The sequence below is a fragment of the Mycteria americana genome, chromosome 12, assembly GCF_035582795.1.
Source record: "Mycteria americana isolate JAX WOST 10 ecotype Jacksonville Zoo and Gardens chromosome 12, USCA_MyAme_1.0, whole genome shotgun sequence".
In the NCBI taxonomy this organism is placed as follows: domain Eukaryota; kingdom Metazoa; phylum Chordata; class Aves; order Ciconiiformes; family Ciconiidae; genus Mycteria; species Mycteria americana.
Genome location: NC_134376.1, coordinates 16,822,676 through 16,848,791, shown reverse-complemented (window position 1 = coordinate 16,848,791; position 26,116 = coordinate 16,822,676). Strand labels below are relative to the sequence as shown.

The 26,116-nt window shown below is 41.0% G+C and overlaps 2 protein-coding genes across 16 annotated transcripts in view; one reads left to right on the top strand and one right to left on the bottom strand.

Moving 5' to 3' along the window:
• GTF3C1 (general transcription factor IIIC subunit 1) overlaps nt 1–13,492 on the bottom strand; it is a 44,801-nt gene extending 31,309 nt beyond the window's left edge. For all 4 annotated transcript variants that reach the window (XM_075515378.1, XM_075515380.1, XM_075515379.1 and 1 more), the window contains exons 1-9: nt 13,246–13,492; nt 12,334–12,543; nt 11,982–12,158; nt 10,716–10,859; nt 10,035–10,131; nt 9,438–9,561; nt 5,287–5,445; nt 4,519–4,634; nt 1,429–1,753 (exon numbers count right to left, since the gene is read on the bottom strand). In XM_075515378.1, coding sequence (XP_075371493.1) covers nt 1,429–1,753; nt 4,519–4,634; nt 5,287–5,445; nt 9,438–9,561; nt 10,035–10,131; nt 10,716–10,859; nt 11,982–12,158; nt 12,334–12,543; nt 13,246–13,466 — 1,573 coding nt within the window. In that variant the 5' untranslated portion in view covers nt 13,467–13,492. The remainder of the gene's footprint in view (nt 1–1,428; nt 1,754–4,518; nt 4,635–5,286; nt 5,446–9,437; nt 9,562–10,034; nt 10,132–10,715; nt 10,860–11,981; nt 12,159–12,333; nt 12,544–13,245) is intronic.
• Nucleotides 13,431–26,116, top strand: part of KATNIP (katanin interacting protein) — a 67,746-nt gene continuing 55,060 nt past the window's right edge. For 3 of the 12 annotated variants that reach the window (XR_012777652.1, XR_012777653.1, XR_012777655.1), the window contains exons 1-5: nt 13,431–14,004; nt 14,445–14,521; nt 16,451–16,620; nt 21,671–21,753; nt 25,053–25,187. Coding sequence is in view for 8 of the 12 variants with exons in the window: in XM_075515389.1 (XP_075371504.1) it covers nt 14,460–14,521; nt 16,451–16,620; nt 21,671–21,753; nt 25,053–25,187 (450 nt within the window). In the remaining 4 variants the exon portion in view is untranslated. The remainder of the gene's footprint in view (nt 14,005–14,444; nt 14,522–16,450; nt 16,621–21,670; nt 21,754–25,052; nt 25,188–26,116) is intronic. The other 9 variants (XM_075515387.1, XM_075515390.1, XM_075515382.1 and 6 more) reach the window with 5 other exon arrangements.

The following is a 26,116-nucleotide window of genomic DNA, read 5'->3' as shown; positions in this document are numbered from 1 at the left end:
AAATTCTGCCAGAAACCTGACTTTTCTGACTCAAAGCAGAGTGAGAACAAGGATTTAGTATTACTCCAAAGATAATCTACATAAGAAATGGAGATCTGTTCTCCTCTCTTCCCCTGGAGTTTATCAGAGAAGTTGTAGGAACATTCAAAAAGTTAAAATAAATAAAAAAAAGAAACCACCATATCATCTTTAAAATATGTTTCCAAAAGGCTGTAGCTTGCACATTAAGATGTTCCAAATAACTAAAGAAAAAGATGAAGCAATAGCTTCAGGAGACACGACATTTTTGTTACAATATGCTTAGGTGAGTAAGGCTGTGGGTCAAGTCATCCCAAGCCTATTGCTGTTTGAGAGTAGTTAGTTACCATCTTATCTGGTCTCAGACAAGAAGTCAGTGTATTACTCTATTTAAACTCATCCCGCTTGAAGGTTTGCATCAGTACATGAACAAATACATTTTGCACAGACTCTAAAGCTCAATACCAGACATTTCCAACTGAAAAAAACCACTGCTAAAAGGGGAAGAATTTTTATATGTTGCAATTTAAAAAAAAAAGTTAACTGGCTGGTCTGTCAGTTCCTGTGCTAGTTCCCACATCTAAGATGACATTTACATATCCAATGGAATGAAATGATGTGTTTTAATGAGAGGCACAGCCTGCCTTTTTCCTTAGTGAGGAAGAAATAAAATATTTCAAGAAATACAAAGTGTGTTCAAATCCCTTCTGAAGTCTTCAAAGACTTTAAAAGCTAAAGCTCTACCAAGACGGTGCTCTCTGATGGGCACAGCCCGAGCTGTAAGATATTTTGAAAAACAGAGTCCATGACAGATACCTTGTCAGTTCACGACAGAACATCCAAGGCAGATATAAAATTTACCCAAGGATGCCGTTTCTCTCAGCAGCTTAAGCCAACCTGACTGCTAGCAACCACGGTCTCCCCACTATGCTCATTTTTAGCCACACTGTCCTGCTTCCTTCCTTGCACCAGTTTGGGAATTTGTCTGACCCTCTGCAGAATCATTTCAGCTCTTCAACCACCAGAAAAATAACCAAATATCCAAGGAGCAAGGTGTGTGAGCCCATTTCATTTGCATGGGGAAAAGGGGAGGAATGACATGGGGGTAAGGAGAAACAGACTTTCCCAGTGACTGGGGATAGTCAGAAATGTTCTTTGGTGCACATAAACACCAGAGCACACTTCAGCCCTAAGAATCTCCAGAGATTACCACACCTACAATATTCCAAAACATAACACTTCTGGTGGAAAGAAAACATCAAAAAAGCATGGAAATAATCAAATAAGTGTAAAAATAAGTACATGATCAAAAACTTTAATGGAAGCTAACAGCATATAATATTTTCCTTTAATAAAAGGATCCATAAGAAAAATGTAAACTTCTTTCCAAATTTCAGAATCATGACCTACCTTTAGCTGGTCTTGACTGATGGGTATCATCTTGGAAACTTAATTTCAACAGAGAACCAGAGCTGGCCTTCTGACCTTTTCCTCTCTTCTTGCCATCTTTCCCTTCTTCTTCATGGTCAGACTCTGAGACCAAAGTATCATCTTCTCCAGGAGACACATCTTCCACAGGTGGGGAATCTTCTGGCACTAGAGCCAAAGTAACTGTAGCTAACTGCTCACTCCTAGCCTTCTCTCTCTCAAACTGACGGTTTAAATCACTCTCCTCTGCAAAAATGTATGAAATATACTTGGTTGTCCTTTGCCGACCTTCATCCTCCATAAAACCCTAAGGAAATAGTTGGAACGTTATTTTACCACCTTACTTCTCCATTCTTGCAGTCTGTTCTCCAGCATCAACAGTGGGAAAATTTTCTAACTGCTCTCCCCTCACAACAAAAGATATCATGTTATTATCCTTCTTTTCTAAATAACAAAAACGTTGAGTAACCTTAACATATAGAAATCAAAAGAAATACCATGTTTGAAAAATAAATAAATCTGCATTACCTGCATACTAGAATGAAACACCTACAGCATGTGGGATGTAGAAAAGTCTAAGGAAGAACAAACTGTATGTATTCAGACTGGAAATAAATTTTTTTCAGAAAAATAACTGCAATGTAGAAGCTACCAGAGTGAATCACACTTAAGTGGAACTGCTGATGCCCTGCCTACTACAACAGGTGCTTCCAAGTATCTAGAAACTCAAACAGCCTATCAATAAGGGAAGATTTTGTCTTCACAGTTGACTTAGGAAAAAGTACATTTAGATATTCCAATGGTTTATATAGTTTGTTTGGTTTTAATTCTACAGAAGTTTTTACCAAATGACAAGGTCTTAGTAAAAAAAATTTCTCTGTTGAGGGAAGATGGCAATTATCCTGCCTTTGTGGAAAGGGGCAGGTGGGTGCATGAGAGAAATTTGTTTGGCTTGTTGAAATGGAAAAAAAAAAAAAAAAAGGAAATATCTGGAAATAAGCAGTTTAATCACCACAACCTCTACAAAAGTAACTGTGTTTTTCCAGAATTTACTGGTATTTTCAAAAGTAGATTGATGATTTTAAGCATACAGAGGGTCTCTGACAAGATCCTTCAGTAGAGGATCTTGCAAAATAGAAGCTGTCTTATAGTAAAAAATTTAAGCAAAGTGGCTATTTTGAGTTGAGAGACATTTACGCGATCTCCTTAAAGTACCAGCCCCCAGGTTACCTGGGTTACTGCTGACTACAGTGAATGACTTCAGTAAGTGGTGGAGGCTAGGTGAAGCAGGATTGAGACTCGTATCTCTGCCCCGTCTCTTTGTGAAGGGCAGACCTGCTTCATGGTGCGGGGAACAGTGTTTCTCCGGAATGCTGTAAAGTGGTGTCCAGCAGAATCCCACCCGCTGGTGTGGATCACCAGAACATGCACTCGATACAGACAGCAAATATGGGGCCATGTGCATTTTTCCCCACGATCTTTATTACTTAAGCACTCAATCACAAACCCATGTAAAATACTTGTACATCTGGTCCATCAAACTATTAAGTGTCAAGGCAGCTAAACAGGAAACAATAAAGTAAAGATAGGCTAGAAGAGCAGATATGCTACATTCTGACTAGGCCCAAGTCTTCAGATTACAGTAGGTTAAGATTTTACAGAATCACAGAATCGTATAGGTTGGAAAAGACCTTTAAGATTATCGAGTCCAACTGTAAACCTAACACTACCAAGGCCACCACTATACCCTGTCCCTAAGCACCTCATCCAAACGTCTTTTAAATACCTCCAGGGATGGCGACTCAACCACTTCCCTGGGCAGCCTGTTCCAATGCTGGACAACCCTTTCAGTGAAGAAAAAATTCCTAATATCCAGTCTAAACCTCCCCTGGCGCAACTTGAGGCCACTTCCTCTCGTCCTGTCACTTGTTACCTGGGAGAAGAGACCGACCCCCACCTCTCTACAACCTCCTTTCAGGCAGTTGAAGAGAGCGATAAGGTCTCCCCTCAGCCTCCTTTTCTCCAGGCTAAACAACCCCAGGTCCCTCAGCCGCTCCTCATCAGCCTTGTGCTCCAGACCCTTCCCCAGCTTCATTGCCCTTCTCTGGACACGCTCCAGCCGCTCAATGTCTCTCTTGTCGTGAGGGGCCCAACACTGAACACAGTATTCGAGCTGCGGCCTCACCAGGGCCGAGTACAGGGGCATGATCACTTCCCTAGTCCTGCTGGCCACGCTATTTTTGATACAAGCCAGGATGCCACTGGCTTTCTTGGCCACCTGGGCACACTGCTGGCTCATATTCAGGTGGCTGTCGACCAACACCCCCAGGTCCTTCTCTGCTGGGCAGCTTTCCAGCCACTCTTCCCCAAGCCTGTAGCATTGCATGGGGTTGCTGTGGCCCAAGTGCAGGACCCAGCACTTGGCCTTGTGGAACCTCATACAATTGACCTCGGCCCATCGATCCAGCCTGTCCAGGTCCCTCTGCAGAGCCTTCCTCCCCTCGAGCAGATCAACACCCCCGCACAACTTGGTGTCATCTGCAAACTTACTGAGGGTGTACTCTATCCCCTCATCCACATCATTGATAAAGATATTAAACAGGACTGTTCCCAACACAGAGCCCTGGGGGACACCACTTGTGATGGGCCACCAACTGGATTTAACTCCATTCACCACCACTCTTTGGGCCCAGCCATCCAGCCAGTTCTTTACCCAGCGAAGAGTACACCCGTCCAAGCCATGAGCAGCCAGTTTCTCCAGGAGAATACTGTGGGAAACAGTGTCAAAGGCTTTACTGAAGTCTAGATAGACAACATCCACAGCCTTTCCCTCATCCACTAGGCAGGTCACCTTGTCGTAGAAGGAGAAAGTTTTTGAACACTTTTCTTATATACCTTTTCCTCAACTGAAGTCATACTCTTTTCAATCTTACCAGGACTCTTTCACTGTCAATTCTCAAATCCCTGCCATTTCTATTGTCTGAGGTTAACAATGCTATAACATATTACCACAGTAACCACAATTGTATCTCCAGTTTGATAAGTGTCTAAATTATTTTATTTTAACCTTACCTTGACAACTTTGTACCTCTCCAGAAGACGACAGAGCATCCTTGCTTCTAGCTTCCCCACATTCATAGCCAAGCGGATTTCTGCCTGAGAAATACCTTTGGTTCCCCTACTTTCAACTGTTTCAGAAAGGAAAACCAGAAAATCTCTCAGGGAAATAATCTGACTGAATTATATATAATACATTTGTATATACACTCATATTTACTCTGAACAACTGTACATGCCAGAATATAAAGTTTAACAGTCACCTCTAACAACTAAAGGCATTTTCACAGACATACACAATATACAGTCAAATCCTGTCATAAACCACAATTTTATACGAAGCAGTGTCCCAGCACTGCTTCGTGTTTGAAGTTGATAGCTTCAGATTAAAAGCAGGGGTGAATTTTTCCCGACAGCTTTCCGCAGTCAGATATTCATTTCTCCATTATGAAAGGAAAAGAAGTAGGAGAAGAAGGAACACTGTTTTCTTCATCACCTTTTCTCATCCCACCACAATGTCCTGTTTCTACCATGCTGTCTTATTTTGGTGGCACTGAACAGTTGATAAGCTTCCAGGGACAGGGTAACAGGTGGCAGCACCTATAGCTCCAGCCTAGTCTGAACATAAAGCTCATCTTTTCCATGAAAAATTGACACTTTCTGATATATAAAAAACAATCAGAACTTAAACAAAACCCACCACAATATATACCTTTCTTTTATACATACAAAGAGTAAGAAGGCAATGGGAAAAATCTTTAGCATGTCTTACTCATCACCTACTTAGCTCGTAAGCCTGGGTGAGCATGTCCCTTTCACAAACAATATCCACAGGCTGAACAGCTTTTGTGATGATCTCTTCTTCATCATCATCATGATAATCTTCCATTTTCTTCCGAAATTCCTTTACTAATTTAAGGCAACGGACCATGACATCAGTCCCTGTGAACATGAGTGTTAGTAACAACTCTGAACAAAATGCAGGGCATGTGTGCATGTTTAAACCATTTTATTTCTTTCAGCAGCACAAAGAAGTAGCAATGCAATGGGGAACACAAAAGACAACTGCTTATTTCTAGGAAAGGTTTTCAACAGCTTTTCCCTATATACAAGTCTATCAAAATACTGACTAGCTGAATTTTTTAGGTGCTCCCAACCTTCACATCTGTGTCAACATTAGGACTGCCCAATACAGTGATTTGAGTGGAGTAGAAAACACTGCAATAACAGGAGAAATTTCAATAGTACAAATAAATCAATGAAAGGAGTAAGTGCTGATCCACAGTATTACATCTTCAGAACGTATATCTGACTGTGAGATCACTCACTGGGTATAAAATCCTTCCTTTCCTTCTACAGACGCAAAGCATTTTTTACTTTCTATAAATGCAAATCACATAATGAAAGAGAACCATATATTTGAAGGTACAATAAGCTACCTGGTCACAAAACTGTTCCTTAACACAGGATTGCCTTTCCTCAGCAAGTGATCAAAGTGGACACCGGCTGGTGGGCCCTATCAGGTGCTGCTGCCAGTTCCCAATATTTAAAAATCCCAGGACCAAACAGAACTGTCAGTTTATCATATGTCCTAGCACCTTCTTCTATATTTGTATGCATGCATGCTGGAGGAAGCATACACCAAACAACTAGCAACCTGAAGAAAAGGATCAAATAGAAGAGTCCCACCCCATGCAGTAAGGTCTTACAGCACAACTAAAACGTACCGTTATGTTGCATAGTTCCAACATCACTATGAGAAGAGGTTCTTCTCAGCCTTTGTCTGCCGATTCCACAACACTTGCTGTCAGTTATATTATGAAAGCTCTATGTGCAACCATGTAGGAGCAGCTAAGCTTCTAGATTTCTTGTCCAAAGTCCTAACCTACTCTCTCTGCACCTAGGGAACGGCTAGGTTTGTTAACATGTATGGTGTACTATAATTACACGCAATGAAAATGGAGACACAAAATCTAAGGTTGTTGTGTACAAGGGTAGAACACGCTGCTGCCCACCAGCCACAAGAATCTCATACATTATTCAATTCCACATTTTAACATGTTACTGTGCGCTAGCTGTGCTGTAGTAACTCTCCACCTACTTTACCATTCTCGGATCTCACAGGAGAGCAGGGACAGATGACTTCAGGAGAGCTGTAGCAATCCTGCTCCCTGATATAAGGATGACCCACTATCATCAGTGTCATTCAGCTACTCCTGAACCATTTAAGAGACCAGTGGCAAGCTAGACATTCCCAGCTTATAAAGTTGGGGTGATTCAGCAGCTACTGCAGAGGTAGCCAATCCATCCTGCAGCAGTGGGTGGGAACACCTACAGCCATCTCTACTCCTCTGGTACAGCCCTGCTGTGAAAAATGCCAGGTGAAAGCTCTAGTTGAAATCATTAAGGTTTCAGTTAATGAATTTTATCTTATGTATATATATGATCAGTTACTGAAGCCTAGCTGCCATGAAGTTAATGCACAGTAACTTAATTATGTGCCTGAGCTCCAGGCTAGATGATTCCATTATTTTTCCTCAATCTGAATCCTTTCTCTGCCAGTATCCTAAGATACTGCTTAGGATAGTAATTAAGTGCTGACATTTTGGTAGGGCTGCAGGCACTGTTATCACATCCTCTGTATTTCTACAGCCTATTAATTTTCACTTGAAGCAGTATTTGGGAAAAAAACCCCCCAAAACAACAAAAAACCCACCAACCAACCAATTCTTTTTACTTTAGCTCCTGCTGCCCACTAACATGCTTCCTGTAGCAGATGCTCTGGCTTCGTCCTCAGTGTGTCCCACATATTTCTATTTGCTCTCCTGTATAACTCCAGAGATTAAACTATCTTGACCTCTGATGAAAATCAGCTATTATTAATTCATCCTAGTTTAATACCTAGTGTTCTTGAAGGCATTTATGTGGATTTTCAGCTTTTACGTCTGTAAGATGGAATTATCATTCAAGTGAAAGATTCATCAGGTGGCATTTTCCATGACAAACTTAAGTAGTAAAAGCAGCTGCCATTGTGCCAATCTGTGACAAAACATGAAACATCTACAGCCTTGGGGATTGCCACCAAGTTTATAAATGGCCTCGTATTTTCTTGTCTTTTAAGTAAATACTTTAATTGAAGTTAGATGTATTTACTTCTGATTATAAACTCTATCTTTTAGGAACACTATCTAGTCTTTTGGGTTTTATTTGCGAATGTCTTCGGCTCATTAGAACATTTTTGAAACTTCATTCAGTGTGAGGAACAAATATAACCTAGTGCAATACTACTCAAAGACAGTGTAAGAGAGAATCTAGGTTTTTGTCAGTGACAATGCTAAACGGTGTGACTAACAGGTATCGCTGTCATACAGCCCACTGTATGTTGAGACACTTGCTCAAACCAGAAGTACATTAACTATGTACAATACCTATTTTGTAAGAGTTTGATGATAATTTTTCCCATATATATTATTGTATACTGATCCATTCTAGAATATTTTTGAGGAACTCCACTGCCTTCTTGAAACTCTGAACTTAAATGAATTCTCCTGTGTAAAACTCCCTCTGATATTCTTATGGGAAGGAGGTGGACCTGTATATTTCATGACAAATTAACTTGTTCAAACACTCCCTTATTTATTCAGTAAAATGTACGAGATTTCTCTCTGAACAATGTTGGATGCTGTACCTACTTTTGGCCACTGCTTCTCTTTGTCCATAACACAATTTCCCTATAGAGGTCTATATAGAGTCTGTCCCTATAGAGTCTGCCCATTCCCGCAGACTTAAAAGATTTGAAGGAATTTGTTGTCTTATCAAGAGCCATAATCCAACTTCATGTAACTGGCATTCAATTTTGTCTTCTTGAAGTTATCACATTTTTATTGGCTCTTTCATTTCTTCCTTTATGATCACTCCTATTCACAAAGACTATATAATTTGCAATGTTTAGTTCATATCAGATTTCCCCCCCCCTAGAAACAGTTCACTACATCTCCGAAAAACACACTGTTCATCTTTTAGAACTGTTTTCTTTTTAACCCTGGCAAATCTGACTCTTAGGATTTTCTGCGATTAAAGACTTGGTTTAGATTTCCTTAAGCAATTGCATTAATTCCATTGGTGATACTATCCTTCCTCATACTTTCTATTATTACTTCTTGTAGTTCCCAGTTAACACAAGTTTTATCTGCATCTTTTTCTGAGAGCAGCTGCTTTCTTTTGTTCCCTTTATTCATGCAGTTCTGCTCTTCTTTGTCTCTCCACTACATGTTTGGAAGTTATCAGCAGTTCTTGCAAACCTATTAACTTCAAATTCAAAGGTGGTTATGCATTAAACTATCCCTCAGTAGACTATGGGGTTTCTGAATAGTAGTTGTTGGCTATCTTGCTTACTTAAAGAATTCCAAGGTCATGCTGTGGAAGCTTACTTTCATAATTTGATATGAAACTTTCCAGAGAAGCTTTGCATTCTGATGACATTCAGCAAAAGTAATAATTTCAGCAAAAGCCATAACTAAGATAGTGTGTTTCTTTAGCTTCTTATTTCATAACGGTCTTTTTTGTTTTATATAACTGTATATATTTTTGTCAAGTTTATTGACTTGTCATTCAACTTCAACCTGAAAGGTCAGCAGACTGCTCTTTGTCCCTACTCTCTGTATTGGCTTGAGCAGTCTTACTGGGAGTCACAATCCACTGAAACAGCTTACACTGATATACAACAAAATTGCCTGCATCCATTTCCTAAAGACCTGGAACAAACGCTTAATTCAAGCAGGCTACAGTGTCCTAGCTTTATTGACACGCTTCTCCACATAACTGCATAGACAGATTTTCACTTACATGTCTTTTAATTTAAGATTTGAAGCTTATAGATAGAATGGCACCAACGTAATTACATAAAAAGAAAGCAAAAATATGGTTCTAGTTACCTTTCTTTGTCTTGTAGGGTCCTCCATTGGGGTGTATATCTTGTAATGGGATGGATATTACCTTGGCTAGGCCAGCATTCATCATATATTGATAGAGACGTTTGAAAGTTCTCTCACAAAGACCCTAATGCAAAGAGAAATGGCAAAAGTCATTGTAGCCCCAAAGTCTCACCTCTAGGTGATTAGTATCAAAGATATTCATACTGCCTGTTCTTAAAACACAGTATTTTGGGGTAGGATGTCAAAGAAGGATCTTAAAAGCCTGCTAGTGCAGACACCATGCAGAGTGCAAGATGCTTCTGGATTGTGTTCTATCCCTCCAACTCTACTGTCCAAACAAGCAGCAGCATCACGCAAGTAAGATGGCATGATGATATCCATTAACAAAACTTTTCTGAAACTCTGCATCAAATAGAACTCCTTCCTTATCACAAACAGCAACAGTAACTTGATCTAGGAGGTTAAGATCCTTCTTTTGATACCCTACCTCAAAATATTTTGCAACTTTAAAAAACAGGCAGTATGAATGACTGCCTTTGATACTAATCATCTAGATTCTACGTGTGTGAGAATTCAAAAGAGAGTAATGAATCTCACCAATTCTTCCCTCAAGTTTCCTAATGTTTCCATCTGGTTTGAACGAGCACTTAGCATACTTGAGAGCTTCTCCATCAGAATATCATACTTGCTCCTCCTAACCAGAAAAAGAAAATGATTTTACATGTAAGCACGCATATAACTTTATAAACATGAGTTGTACCTTTACAAAATGTCAGTCACTAGAGAAAGTATGCTGAAGTGTTCTCAGACTGTTTTAGGAATTACAGTTTTCTTTTCCTTCTGTGAATAGCATGTGAGAGAATTTGTCTCTGAGAAGAGACCCCAACTGAGGGAACAGTGACTAAGCCCAGGCTGTTACTTCATTGGCAATCCACAGAAGCACAAGTTCTAATCATAAACAAGATAAGAAAACAAACAAAAAAAATCTATTAGAAATGTGTTCGAAGTGAGAACACTCAAAGTTAACAGAATGATTAGTGCTACAATAAGAAGAGTTAGGCTTATGTAGGCAGGTGACAGGCACTAGAATACCCTATTGTTTACAGCTCCAAGACAAGTAAGCTTTAACTGTCCAGCATCTGGAAGAGAAGTTAACAAAGAAATTGAGAAGGGTCAATTCCAGGAAACTTTGATGGTTCTGTGACAACAGAGCAAACTTTCATCATAGTAAAAGGTCTCTGTCGACCCAGATCTTTAAAACATCTGAGTGGCACATACCTATCAACATGAAAGCGAGTCAGAAGTAGGAGAATTGAGTGCTGCTGTGCTCCACTCGGTAGTCTTATGACATGGGACTGCATTGTTATGAGACCATTTCTGTCCAATACTCTTCGGTGATAATGAATTTTTCCAGCATCCACTCTAAAGAAAAGATGGCAAGATATCTATAGGCATAGGAACTTCTACAAATAAATTCTAATTATCCAGTATCCCAAAACACTTTACCTAAATTACCTATGGTCTTAGCGGCAGATGTTATGTTAATTTTCAAAGTGACAATCTCAAAATTATCAAGTGCCAACGTTAAGATAACCCGTGAAATTGATTTTCATAGTTAATCCAATTAAACTGAGAGAAATACCTCTGATTTTAACCTACAGTCTCTATGCACAATCACAGTGTCATGATATCACTTGATGAGACCCCATGCCCTCTTTCTCCATCCTTTCTTTCTAACTCCTGGCTACACTACAATCACTGCCTGCCTTGTAATAGCTCTGGTATTCATCTCACTCCTTGGTGAGCTGACTCAGGCCACTGAACTGACAGAAAAGTATCCACAAAAGATTTCCCCTCTGCCCCCATCATCTTAGTTACCTAAAAGAGCTTCCTAAGTGGCAAAAAACAATGCCAGTGTGGTTTGCAAGCTACATACGCTTCATCTCCTAAAAGAAGTGAATCCTCAACAGCTATTCCGTGAATAGCCCTTAACTGCAATACAAAACCAGAAGTTCCCTAAGAGGCTGTGTAATGCTCCTCCATCAACAAAATACATGGTCTAGTTTGGGAGGTGGTAACTCAGGCTCCCATTCAGGTCATATAGAGGAAGATGCCACACAGGGCAAATGCTGGGGACAAAAGGTGGGCATCCAAGAATCTCTTCAGAACTTGGGCAGGATAAGATGCTTACTCAGCAGTTTAGAAAAGAAAATGAAATTCATCGTTCCATTCCAAATTTGAAGAAAAAGTGATTTAGAGAAAGCAACTTCCACAAGTTAGAAACTTGTGTATTGACCCAATAGACAACCTCTGGTTCCATGAGAAAATATCAGGCAGTATAATGAACTCAAGGAAGAGACCAGTACACTTCTAGCAATACAGGCTCCAAGAACCAAGTGCTCCTGGTAGTAAGGATGAGACACTACTAATGCAGATATGAGTTTAAATCAATACACAGGAATTCTTAAGTGGACGGATCTTTATAAATAAGCACTGGAAACTTATTCGCTTTGGTTTAATTCATACAGCAAGATATAAACTTACTTGAAAGCCCCACTGTGAAGGTCCCTCTGAAGCTCTCCTTGCCACCTAGCACGACCTAAGCGCTCCAATATACAGTAGGAGAAGTCAGGGAGTTTTAAGTCCGGGTCCCCCTCCCAGCCTATTAAAGCTCTGTAACGCTGGTCTTGGGAAGCAACAATGACTAGTTTCTCTCCCCATCTAAGAAAGAGAAGGGAAAGGAATAAATTATTATTAGTTCCATAAAAAGAGAGAGATCAATCACTTTCCCCCCACAAACACCATTCTTAATATAATCTGCACAAACTGAGCGAGGACTAAATTTTAAAACTTAAGTTAAAAATCTTTTAATGCCAGATATAAGGATTTCACTCACTTTTCAACAGCTTCTGTGTAAGTATAACAAGGCTGCAAATCCTTCCTCCTTATTTGATCAGTGATATCTACTCTCTCTTTAAAATACTGGCAGGAACCTTGTATGCCATCTTTATTATCCAAAATCATGTGGACAGGATAAATATCATCTGAAGGAACAGGATCTCTTTTAGTTTCCAGTATTCCTGTTTCAAGGTCTATTTCTTCATATCTGAAATAAAAGCAGAGAGCCAACATTTAACCAAGCAAGGGGAATCTGGAACTGGAATATATGAGATTGTCACAAACAATGCTGATACCCCTATAAAATATCTTGGAAAAATGAAACTCTTTTGAAACCTCAAAACTGGAAAAGCACAAAGAGCAGAGTTACAGTCCTTGAGTACGACCAGACCTTATCAGCATGCAGAGTAATATATCATCTCATCTTCAAAAATTCAAGGATAGTGAAGTGGTGGGAATAAAGGAAACTATTAAGAATAAAAGAAAAAAAAAACTAGTTTACAGAAAAGGAAAACAACAGGTACATGCACCCTGATGAACTGGGTCAAATAAATTCCGCTTGTACCTAAGCGGTAAACAGTCATCAGAATGGAAATCTAGCCAGGACTCCTGTACAGCTCTCCTAAACAGCAGGCTTCAAAACGGCACTCCGCCTTGCCTGCCGCCCACCAGCTCCTCCAGGGCTCTTTCAGCAAAACCCGAATGGCTCCGGCGAACGGAGGCGGCGGGGGCAGCCACCGGGGCGGCTGCAGAACCAGGCCCGGGTTATCCCCGGCAGAGCAGCAAGCCCTCCCCGAGCGTCCTGCGGGGCAGCCCGCCCGGCGGGAAGGGGAAAGCGCGGCGGCCCGCCAGAGGGGGCGGCTCGGCTCGGCTCGGCGGGGAGCGCCGTCCCCGCCGGAGCTGCCCTCACCGGTCGTGCAGGCGGAGCGGCGGGCGCGCCCGCGGCAGCAGGTAGAAGCTGATGTCGGGCTGGGCGCTGAGCGCGGCCCAGAGGAGCTGCTGCGTGACGGGCTCCAGCGGCAGCGGGAAGGGCGGCGTGCGGGCGCCCAGGCGGTACCACAGCGCGGCCGGCGTGATGCCGTCCAGCCCCTCCAGGGCCACCTCGTCCAGCAGCGCCCACAGCGCCTCCATCCCCCGCCGCCGCTTCCGCGTACGGGCCTGCGCGCCGGAAGTGAGGTCGCCACCGCGACGGTAACCAAGGAAACGCACAAACAGGGCAGCGGCGGCGCGGCCTGGCCCGGCCCGGCCCGGCCCTTTGTCGCCGCGGTGCCCGCCGCGCTGTCCTGGGGTCCCCGTCCGGCGGGCGCGCTGCCCCCCCCCCGCCCTTCTCCTGAGCCCGCTGCCTGCCGGCGCCGCGGAGGCAAAGCGCAGAGGGGTCGGGCCCGAGCCCCGGCTCTGCCCTTCGGGAGAGCTGTCCGTTCAGCCCCAACGCTGCGTTACCTCAGCGAGGGCGCGGGAAGGGGCAGTATTTTAGCAGAGATACTCTGCGGTCGGTAAGAGACAAAATACGGGGTTTCTTTTTTTGGCACAGAGCTAAATTAAATGTTTTGGTGGCAAGTTTAAACTTCGGAGTGTGTAAGGCGGCACCCCACCACAACTTGCAGCAGCAACTCCAGGATACTTGGTGGGAATTGCTGGAAAAGTTCCTATTTCCTGAAAGGCAAGCAAGGTACAATCTTTACTTAAACACTTGACATGTGTACAGCCTCTGCAGTGAATAAGTTCTAGAATTAACTGACCTTATGAGCAGTAGCAATTCAGGAAAATCATCCTACAGTTGGGCTTTGGGCATGGCCCTTTCAGCTTGTGCCCCAGAATTGACTTGCTTGTCAGTTCTTGGATTATAAACTCATTATAGCATACGCCTTCCATTTTTAGTACTTTTAGGCTCTTCAGTAGATGGTGAAGGGTCTTGAAAAATAAGTAAAACAAGTAACGTTTTGTCTGTTCTTCAGGGACTCTATTTAGTACATTGACACTTTTATGCTTTGTTGAAGGATGAACTTTTTTCAATTTATGGCATTCTTGTCTATTGAGGGTGCAAAACCAGTAGTACCCTGTAATAAATCATTTCTATACTTCAGTGTGACAATTATATTCTCATTTCAGCTTTATATTAAGGACATGGTGACTGACTTTGATGAAAAACATGACGAATACTTAATATCCCTTCAGCAGAGAAACCGGTAAGATACACAATTGTTACACCATTGAGTATGTAATATCCGTTGTGTGCTATCTAATATAGTATCTAATATCAGCAGTTGTGAATATTAGTTTAAAAACTTGGTTTTTAAACGTGTGATGCAAAGTCTGGTGATTCTCTTTTCTTCCCTTTGTTTGCTAAGTACACAAAGTTCTTATTTCTAGAGGAGATCACGATATTTCTTCAGCATACTTACAACATAGATAAATTTATTAATAAAATAGTTACTGTTTCCATGGCTTACAGGGAAGAATTTTGTTTATAGAGCAAGAGGTTCTCGATTCAGAAGTAATTGGCAATCCACACCATGTGAGGATGTTGTCATGAGGCAAGGTTTTTATGTTGTCAGAAATACAGAAAATTGCATGCAAAAGTCGCTGAAGTTAAATGTGCAAAGTCAGGTTCTGCTAATGTGGGAGATAAGGACATCTAGGTTGCTTTTGCAAACTTCAGTATCTTTCAGACAAGTTTAAAACATTTCTTTTAATCTTTGTTCATATGTACCTTCCTGTCATTGTACCCTCGACAGATGAATGTCATCGGTTAATTCAGAAGGGTCTACAGAACTTTCTTGCTGGATTCCCTCCTCTACCACAACCCATAAGATTTTTACTCAAGTCCTATAACAAACTGAATTGCTTGGTGAAAAGACCAAAAACACCTACAAAAGCCACAGCTGTGTTAGAAGAACAGCCAATTTTTGTGAACGTCGGTTTCTTTCGTTTATAGTCTCCTAAAGCAGTTTTAGGAAAGGATAAAAACAAATTATTTAATGATTGAAACAACTTGCATCCTTATTATCACAGCTCTAATTCTGAATTTTGGTGGAGACAAATGCCACTGAATTGCAACATGACAAACAGGTGGCAACTGTACCTTTCAGAAGAGGCATGCGGGATACATTCATGTATTGGACATAACTGGCGCTTTTGGCTAGCGGGGGCTGCAGAGTAGCCTGTGTGGGAGCAGGTCAGGTACTGCCCTGGGCTGGTCACAGCCGGTTCCTGCTGGATCCAAAACTAACAGAAACAGCCCATCATGTACCAAAACATCAGCCAGTCAGAGCAGCCTGGGGTGGATTTAAGAAAGTGGTGGCTGCAGGGGGTGGGGTGCTTCTGTGGAGGCATGCTACCTAGAGGAGTGCTGGAGACGTGGCTGGGGACACACTCTTGGAAAAAGGTGACTCGTGTCAGAACAGATACACCCCTGGGGGACTTTGGCCCGTAGATTGACCCACTCTGGAGTCAGAGGGAAACCAGGAAGCACCGTGCAGGGGCAGGCGGAAGTTGTCACCCGCGTGGCCCTAACCTCCTGGCCTGCATGTCACCTCACCGAAGGAAGTAGGATGGACTGAGTATAACCCATGGCAAAAGGAGGGAAGACTGGACTTGGAAGAGGGAGGGTAGGTGTTTCACTGAAATTGAGCCTAGGGAAGGGTGTTTCTTTAGTATTATTTTAACCAGACTTTAATTTTCTGGTGTATCTAACTGCACTATTGATTGGGGGCTTTCCCCCTCAAGTTTCAAAACACAAATAATCTTTTTCTTTTGTTTTCTTGAAAAGAGCTCAACCATTTTTAAGCTTTTTGAAATTCTAAGTAAAACTCTTAAAAATTCTCAAGAAGAAAGGTTAAATATACTAAATGCCAAATGGGAAAAAATAATATGAAATGAGAAACAACATGGAAAAAATCTCAGAAGGGAGAGGCTTGGTCAAACTTCATGTGTCACAGCATGTGGGTACTCATACGAGCATTACAGAACAGGAACAGGTCCCGGTAGCTATATTCTGAAATTGTTATTTGAACTATGAACGTAGTTTTCAGCTTTGTGTGTTTTTGTATTTATTGCTAATCTGACCGTCTGCATATGCACTGCATAAGGATGAATTATTATCTTTTCTGCTTCAGGCTACTGGGACGTTTAAAAAAAAAGGATCCTATACAAATTAAACTGGAGCAGTTAGAACAAGGATTTTCTCTGTATCTGAATGGAGCTAATTCAGAGCTGAGAAATTACCGCAGAAAAATCAACTCACGTGGCTACCTTAAAAATGAGACAAAGACTACCAGGACGAATGGTGAGTTACGTGAGAGTTTTACAGAGATTGCAGTCTAGAACTATTTTAAACATTTACTCATCAGAGCTGTAATTCAGTCGGTGAGATTACTGGTCAGGCTGTGGTAAGGAGGCAGCAGCATTTGAGCTTGGTGGAATGAAATTCCGTGGAACTCTTTCATCAGAGTAATTATGCTGGTTGTATGTAAAGAACGGTCTCTGCAACACCCTATCAATTTCTTAGTTGATCCCTGACTAATTCCAAAGTTTACTTTCCTTGCCTCTCCATTTGTTAAACAGTTGTAACTAAAACTAGAAGATTATAAATGTGTATAAATTGCCACTGTAAAATAAGTGTATGCCTTTGCTACATAACACCGTTCGTAGGCTTAAGATCTGATGAACTGATGGACTTTAAGATCTGGTTTAGCTATCCAAGTCTGGTGTCCTGTAGACAAATGACATTTGGTGACATAGATTATAATCAAATTATATCCAGTAATAGCTGCATTAAGCTCATAAATTATGTTTAAGCTATAATAGTTGTCTTAAAAGGACAGCTAATCTTTATTTAAATATTTGAAGTAAAGAAATCTACCATTTTCTGCCAGAGATTAGCTGGCTTTATTTAAAAATGTGTATTTTATTTCTAACTTAAGTCCGTCTGTCACAGAGAGCAATGTAGTGTCAAGAATAATTTTGCATGTATGAAGGTATAAAGTGTGAGCTTACTGGCCTTCTAACCTATTTAGCATAATGAAAATAAAGTTGATTTCACTAAATCCCTGTGTAAAGTAATTTACCAACCTTGGTCTGTTATCCTCGCGCTTGCTACAACTTGTATACCTCAGAGTGTATTCTTTTAATCTGTTGCTGTGTCTGCTTAAGTGTCTGCTTAATATTTTCACTTCAAAATAAAGACAAAGAGTTTAAAAAGTTACTTAATATGATAATTTGTTATGATTGAAAGTTTATTAATCTCAACAGTACTGAAACTAACTTTTCTTTCAGTAACTGTTTTAACCATGACTCTAAGCTCCATCTCTTTTTTTCTTTGTTTTCCTGCTACACTGACTACATACTATTTGTTTTCATGTTTAAGTGTGTTCAGGCTTAGCTGTCTGCTATATAATTTCTTGCAGGCTCTACGGGATGGAAGCTAGTCACCTAGTTTCACTGTTCTATATGAAAGTAAAAACTTGTGTGTAATGATGCAAAAAAGTTCATGTCCTGGAAATTGGAAAAAGAAGGAAATTGTGTGCTCTGTCACACCGGGATGATATACCTTTAGGTAGCTAAAGAGGGTGTAAAACGACGTCTTTGACTTTTTGGTCCAAAAATTGTGCAGGGATGTTGTGGCAGCAGTTGTAATAGAACTCTGTCAAGAGAAATTTCCTCTTCAAGTTTTGCTGTGCAGCTGTTATCTCTAAGCTTAACCAAAGTTGTTTATTTTTATGGTCGCTTAGTGCCATTTGATTCACTTAAGGTAGTGTCATGGTTTAACCCCAGCGGGCAACCAAGCCCCACCCAGCTGCTCGCTCACTCCCCCCTTGGTGGGATGGGGGAGAGAATCAGAAGAGTAAAAGTGAGAAAACTCGTGGGTTGAGACAAAGACAGTTTCACAGGTAAAGCAAAAGCCGTGCACGCAAGCAAAGCAAAACAAAGAATCCATTCACTCCTTCCCATGGGCAGGCAGGTGTTCAGCCATCTCCAGGAAAGCAGGGCTCCATCCCGCGCAATGGTTACCTGGGAAGACAAACGCCATCTCTCTGAATGTCCTCCCCTTCCTTCTTCTTCCCCAGCTTAATACACTGAGCATGATGTCATATGGTGTGGGATATCCTTTTGGTCAGTTTGGATCAACTACCTTGGCTGTGCCCCCTCCCAACTTCTGCACCTGACAGAGCATGGGAAGCTGAAAAGTCCTTGACTAGTGCAAACACTACTTAGCAACAACTAAAACATCCCTGTGTTATCAACACTGTTTTCAGCACAAATCCAAAACATAGCCCCACACCAGCTACTATAAAGAAAATTAACTCTATCTCAGCTGAAACCAGGACAGGTAGAATACTTAAGCTTGTCTTAGGGACCTTTAAAGACTTCAGTGGCAGTCTCTGTTCCTTTCCTCAACTCCATCAACTTAGAGACAGTAGCATTATCTCTGCAGAAAAGAACTCAGTGTTTTGCTGTTTCTTAGCTATCCAATGTTGTTATTTTAAACACGTGTAGCTGCAGTGAAAGATATCAACTAAATCATCATCCTGTCATTTTTCCTCTTCCATTTGATTTTACCACTAGAGTCCAGAGTGGGAGTAATTGGTGATCTTTATAAACTTCTTGCCTGGGGGTAGTACCTTAGCAATTTTGTGGTCTGTTTCATTTCTAGGCATTTCTTCTCAATTATTGAATATGATTTTACTTACAGAAATGATTTCTAGCTGAGATACAGCACGGAATTTTCTTCCCTATCCATCTCCCATGAGAGTTATTGCATCATTTATTACTTCTAAAGCATCCATCTATAGGATTAGTCTTCACTGAAAAATTAGGAATGTGTGATACTTAATAATACAGAATGGGCACAAATCCCTCTTTGTGGTTTCTGAAAGTGTCATCATAAATCTATTTGTCTGGACTATTTTCTTTGTCTGTGTTCCCTAGGAGTAATTCATGATAATAGTGATTGATAAACTTTTTACACTTAGGCTTGGTAAATCAGTTAAAGTAAATGATGGGCTTATAAGGTAGTGAAGCTGGTCTCCAGGTATACCATCATTTCTTTGGGTGTATAACCCAGACATAGTTTCACAACCATGTATGTACTTCCAGTGAATGTCAGTGTGGTCACAAAGATGTGGCTTAAGGGTAGCATGGGGTCTCCTTTGATTATGACTAATATTTTGATGAGGTACTACTCAGTCCTTGGCTACTAGAATAGGTACTGTCAGCTCAAGTCTCCAAGGGAACGACAACAGTGGACCTATTTTGTGTGCCGAAGCAGGTAGTGGTTGGTATTCACATCCCATCCATCCCATGAGAAGGATGTTTTTGTTCTAAAGTAATGTTTGTAGCACAGACGAGTAGCTCACCTGCATCAACTTCTGCCTGGGATTTGAACTACTGTTTTTCCTGGTTTAGAGAGACCTGGTCACATGAATCCATCACAAAATACTCAAACAATTCTGAGAACCAAATACTCAGCAGTAGTAGCATAAGTCCTACCCTGTCCCCTTTTCCTACTTACATTTATGGCATACATGGGTGGCCTTCTGAGCAGTTGCTTAGAAGAGATGGATTGCTTAGGAAGTGAAAGTGAAAGATGCTTCCAATTCTGTCCCAAAGCAGTGACTGAATCAGACCATGTTTCTAGCATTGTAATCTCAGAACAGTTCACCCTCAGTGCCAGAAGAGCCCCATACTAATCACACCAATGCTAATGACCGCAAAGTATTTCTGGAGTTATCTAGGAATAGCCTAATGGAGTAGCAAGAGCTCTAGTTGGAAGGGCTGTTTTGCCAAACAAGATATTATACATCTTGTTTCTTCCCTGGAGTTTCTTCCCTTGTTTCTTCCCTTGTTTCTTCCCGTCCTTTTCCCCTCTGTTCTTAGTCCTGTTTCAGGCCTAAGAGATGTATACTTTGTGCTGAAGCAATAGAACAACATCTTGTTCTTCTTGCTCTGTGACTTTATGATCACTCTAAATTGACATAAGCATACACTGTTCCCCCGAGAACGGTCCTACCCTGTGCCTGTTCTCTCCTACCTTCTTGTACCAGCATTTGTGCAATCTCATGGTGAACCAGATTGCACAAGTGACTACAATTAAAAGTAATCTTTCTTTTATGTTTTTCCTCAGTTAAAACTTGCTCATATCAGTTCTCTGAACAGTTCACTGCACAGGTGCATATAGCGTTGTCCAACCCAAAAAAGAAAATGTGGTATTGAGGGTTGTAATGAGCAACCTGATCTAATTTTGAAGTAAACACTGCTTTGAATGGAAACTTGGACTAGGTGACCTCCAGAGGTTCCTTCCAAACTAAATCTTTCTGTGATTCTATGACCTTTGTAGGACAACTGCTTCTTTTATTGGTAGTGCCGGTTTCTGCTGGCTTAGGGTGACCATTAAATTATGGCTTAAAGAAAAAAGGTTTTGCATCAGCTATTTCTCTCCACTGAGAAGAAATGGAAGCTGTAAATCTGTCTTGGACATAGGAAATGAGATGCTCTTATTTAGGATGCTATTGAGAGTGTTGGTGATGTCCTTGCTCCATGGAGGGTGCTGGTGTGACCTGCAAGATGTTTGTCTCTTTGTCTCAGTCAAAGCATCTTCTCAAAAACCCATTGTTCCACTGTAAGTTGGGACCGTTTCCAACACAGGAACCCTTAGTTCTGCTTGACCATACACAGAATTTTTGCAGAGGTTCTGGAACCAACTCTTCCTTGCCTTAGAAATGAAGGAAAATGATTGTTTGTCCTTCATTTATGACTTGTACATGAAGAATCCTTCTCTGCACAGTATGTTAAATACCTAATACATTCTGTTTAATCTGCCAATACCTTATGTTCCCTTAGTTTGAGAGTAAATACACACAATTCCTTTGTAAACCCAGCATATCACCTGTTGTTCACTGGGACCCTGTCTATTTGATTCTACCTTCAGTAGCATGGGTTCTGGGCTCAGTTGGCTTCCTAAGACAGCTTACTGTCTGCCCAGCTAGGAGTTAGAATGATGTGCACCCCTCTTCTAGGAAATATTTCTATACTTTCATAGCAATGAATGTGGGGCTTCACTTGCTGTTAAGCTAATATATCTTTAAACAGTTTATTCTCTTGAATACACATGGTGATGACTGTCCCTGAAGAGGTTCAAAACTCCTGCTACTAATACACAACTATCCATTATCTGAAGTGGAATGCCTTTTCAGTTGTTGATACCATTCACATGTCAAAGACTTACTCCTCTGTCCTCATTTGGGGGGAAAAAAAAGAACATGAACTAAGGTGTACATTGTCAAATATTGTATTTCTATTTTCTCTCTTCTAATTCTTGTCTCTACGTTCTGAAAAAGCAGCCCAACTAGAAGAGAGTGACTTACAAGAACGCAGCACGCAGACTGCACCAAGCAAAATACAACGCAGAGGTTGGCTTCAGGTAAGAAACAGTTTGAAAGAATGCATCTTTGAACTAATTCTTAGATTGTAAATAAATTTAGGGGAAATTGGTTGTAACTAGTAGATAGTGGGGAGTTGGGACTCTCATAGAATCTGAGTCTTGGTTTGGTCTGGATACTGAGTGACAATGTGACTGACCAGTTTTGTGTCTACTTTGAAGCCTAAAGAGGCAAATCTCATTGAAAGGGTCTGGTTCAGTGACATCCATCACAGAAACTTTTGCAGCCTTGACATGATTGGCTCAATCTGTCCTCCAGCAGAATAGCTGTTGCTTGACATCTCTGATGACAAGCCTAGAGAGCTTATCTAGTGCAAAGGATGGAGAATCTCATTTTGGAGATACATCCCTGCCTATCACTGCTGTTCTCCACCCTGCAGTAATATTAAGGGACACAGAGGTGTAATTTGCATAGCTTGAGTTGTAATTTGTGACAGATTCTTGCAGATCAGAAGAGAGGAAAATCATACGGATAATAAAAATACCCTGCCTATAAGAAATTTGGAGCCATTAGCTACATAGTTGTTGGTTCACAGGAGAAACCTCAATGATCTTTTTTTCTTTTGGCCTAAAGAAGGATCTGACTTAACCTGTCAAGGAGTATGACTTAATTAACAGAACAAATGTGAATTCTGAACAACTGAGACATGTCACCCAAATGATTATCCTACTGGATTAGCAATTGCCCTGGCTGGATGTCCAGTCCATGCTTGAGTGATTGGAGATCAGGGGTCTGTGTCACTGCGGATCAAGTGTTCATGTCATGCAGGTTTTCTTTTCTTTCAGCAAATATTGCACATTCATGTTTTAAGGCTGCATCACTTTATTTATCACCCTTACTGCTTAGTTGAATTCATTTTCTCAGCTGCTATTTCTCTCAGTAGATCACCGCTTACATACTGGCCTGTCAGAACTTGTTTGCTAAATTTGCCAAATGTGTGGCTAGTCATAATCTATGTCATTCTAATCACAAGAGCCAAATGAAGGAGGTATCTCCTCTGCCTGGATTGGAAAGTGAGCCAAATATAGGTAGCTATACTAAAAACTAGCTACTACTTGAGACTCACTTAGAATGATACCTTAAGTCTTTTATCCAATTGGATGGGAGGATAGCAGAGTTATAGTATCTTAATGAACAACTGCAATTATTTAGCTAAGGAAATGTACAACCACTGAATAAGATGCAGGTCGTGCCAGACAGCAGTTTACTTTCCCAGTAATTTTCCCTGTGGGGTTTTTGGATAGCTAGAGGACCTAGCCATTCATGTTCAAAACCATCAAACCTAGGCTGTGCTAAGGTATGCTATGAGGCAGGAAGATAGACTTACTGAAAAAACACATTCTATCAAAAGCCAGGTTGCCTTAAGATCTTCCCTCTGGGGCATCTCTGCTCCTGGCACTTACAAAATGGTAGAGGAGTGTATGAACGCCAGATAACTAGGTTTAACGTCATTGCACAGACTTCTGGATCACATGTTACCTTTAACGAAACAGTCCTCCCCCTTCCCATCGTTCACTTATGAGACTTCCCCCCATGGAATATGTCTGCACAAGAGTTCAAAAGTGGGGAAGAAAAGTTACTTACAGATAACTTTCTTCCTTGAGAGAGCACTTCCTGCTTTCTCTTTTGTCATGTTTTGGAGTACTGAAATTCTGTGGTATGGAAAGATGAGTTTCTCAAATCTTCTACCCCTCTTTAGCCATGCCGGAGTAACTGACAGTGTGCATACTTTGATTGCATCCTAATTATGAAGTAAAACAAATTAATTTGAACCACTTTCGCAGCCATGTCTGACATTTACAAAGGCAAAGAAATCTTTGTGCTTGAATGCTTATGGTGTAACATTTCCCCCTCATTATATTATACACAAGAGTAATACATCTTCAAAAAATTGCAATTACTTCAAGTAGTCATTTTCATACATAGACATTACAGAATCACAGAATTATTGTGGTTGAAAGGGAACTCTTGAGATCATCTAGTCCAATCCCTGTGCTCAAGCAGAGTCAGCTAGAGCTGGTTGCCCAGGACCGTGTCCAGCCAGGTTTTGAATTCTCTACAGATGGAGACTCCATAACCTCTCTAGGAAACCTGTTCCAGTGTTTGACCACCCTCACAGTAAATTTTTTTCTTCTATTCTAATGGAATTTAATGATTTTTTAAATTTGTGTTCATTGCCTCTTGTCCTGTCAGTGAGCAGATACCTGTCAGGTATTTGTGCACATTGATGAGATCCCCCAGAGCCTTCTCTTCCCCAGGCTGAAGAGTCCCAGCTCTCTCAGCATTTCCAGCAGAGCACCTTTGCTTGTTGACTCCTCAATCCCATGTGCACTCTAGAAATCTCCTAGATTGCTTGAGCCCTGCTGTGTTGTCTTTCCAGCAGATACTGGGTTTGTTAAAGTACCCTATGAAGACAAGGGTCTTTGAACTTGTGGATTCTTCCAGTTTTTTGAGGAAGGCCTCATCTACTTCTTCCTGATCAGGAAGTCTATAGCAGATACCCACTATAACAGCACCCATGCTGGTCTGTCTGCTTGTCTTGACTCAGAAGCTCTTGACTGGCTCCTGACCTGTTCCTTGCAGAGCTCCATACATTCCATCTCTCTCTCACATAAAGGATGACAATTCCTTCTCACCTTCTCAGCCTGTCTTTCTTAAAGAGCCTCTGCCTGTATCCGTCCATCGCAGCACTCCAGTCTTGTGAGCTATCCCACCATATCTCTGTGATCCCAATGACGTCATAGCCCTGTAACTGGATACAAGCTTCTAACTCCTTCTGTTTGTTCCCCATGTGTTTGTTCTCCATTAGTGTAGACGCATTTCAGAGAGGCACCCAAGCATGCCGATTCCCCAGAAGAGGCTAGAGAGCTTTCGCCATAAGGTTGTTCCTCCAGCACTGCTTTACCTGCCTGCGCTTTAAGAGATTGCATGTTGGTGGTTCTGTTGATTGCTATCTCCCTACTCCTATCGTTTTTTCACTTACCTGGTGAGGTGAGGGAGTGAACCCCGATGGGCACTCACTTTGGTGCCAAACGCATGATGTGTGCTGGGCCTGACCCACTCTGGGGATAGCAGCAGCAGGTAGGGGGTTTGACTAGGGCACTTAAACCATAATGCAGGGGCCCAAAGGTGAGCTCAGGGAGGACAGAAACCTTCTATGGAACAGAGGGGAAAAAGGTTGCTTGATCTAGATATTGTTATGTAAAATGTGGTGATTATTCTTTTTATACTGCTGATAGCACAAAAGATGTCTAATTTCTTTGAATGCTTCTTTTAACAGAAAACTGTGGAGATTAAAACAGAAAGGGGGGCTAAACTCTGCATTAAACCTCCTCTTGAGTACTCTGAGGATTTTGAACCTTATGAAAGCCTGAGCGTGGAGACAAATGGTGATGATCCTCTCCGTTACTCCCAGGTACAATTGGCAGTTGCCTTCTATTGTTCATGGTAGCGTCAATTGAAATGTGAACAGGCCCAGGTATCAGTCTTGACTAGAGATGCAAACCCAGTTTATAGTGTTTCTTTCACTAGATGATTTTGCATTGATGAGATGTGACATAAAGAAGGAAAAAATGAAAAGTAAAACTACTTTGAAAATCTAATATGAGTCAACAACACTATAACATGTTAAGTCCTAATTTAAAGAGGTAGAATATTGTCTCTGTTGAATAGAACCAAGGTATTTCATGAGAGGAGACTCTTTCCATTCGCTTAATGGTTGTCATGAACGTCACTCTTGGCTATCAGGTTAGAGAAAGCTTAAATAACAAGTTTCTCTGGGTTTAGGTTAGTTTTTGAACAATTGTGCTAAAATTGTTGCATGTCATTGTTTTACTTAACAGAAGTCAGAGTAAAGTTTTTAAAATATTATGATCAATACAGTTGCTTTCCATCAAGGGTTGTTATTGTATTGACTCTGTTGTTTGACACTTCAGCCTTCCATTTGCTTACTAATTGCAGTTTGTTCTAGCACACTTCACAAATGTCCTGTCCTTAAAAAAAAAATTGATGAATGAACAAAAATTTATGAATGTTTTTCTGCCTAACCAATTAATGACATCAATAAAGCTTTTCTGGCTAGTGGAGTAGCGTCTATATATGAAACTGTCTACAGATCTTACCACTGACATCAAACAAACTTCCCAAGCATATTTTTCTTTCCCAAGTTTGCATTTTTCTACCTTTCCTAGATTGCTTTTTAGCTTATGATTTTTTTTGCTCTACAAACCAGTAACTTGTTTACAGTGATGGATATTTATAATCATTTATGTGTAAGTAGTGAGCTAATAATTTTAAACAAAAATCCCACTTTTCTTTGTATTCCAGATGGAAATACTCTTGGTT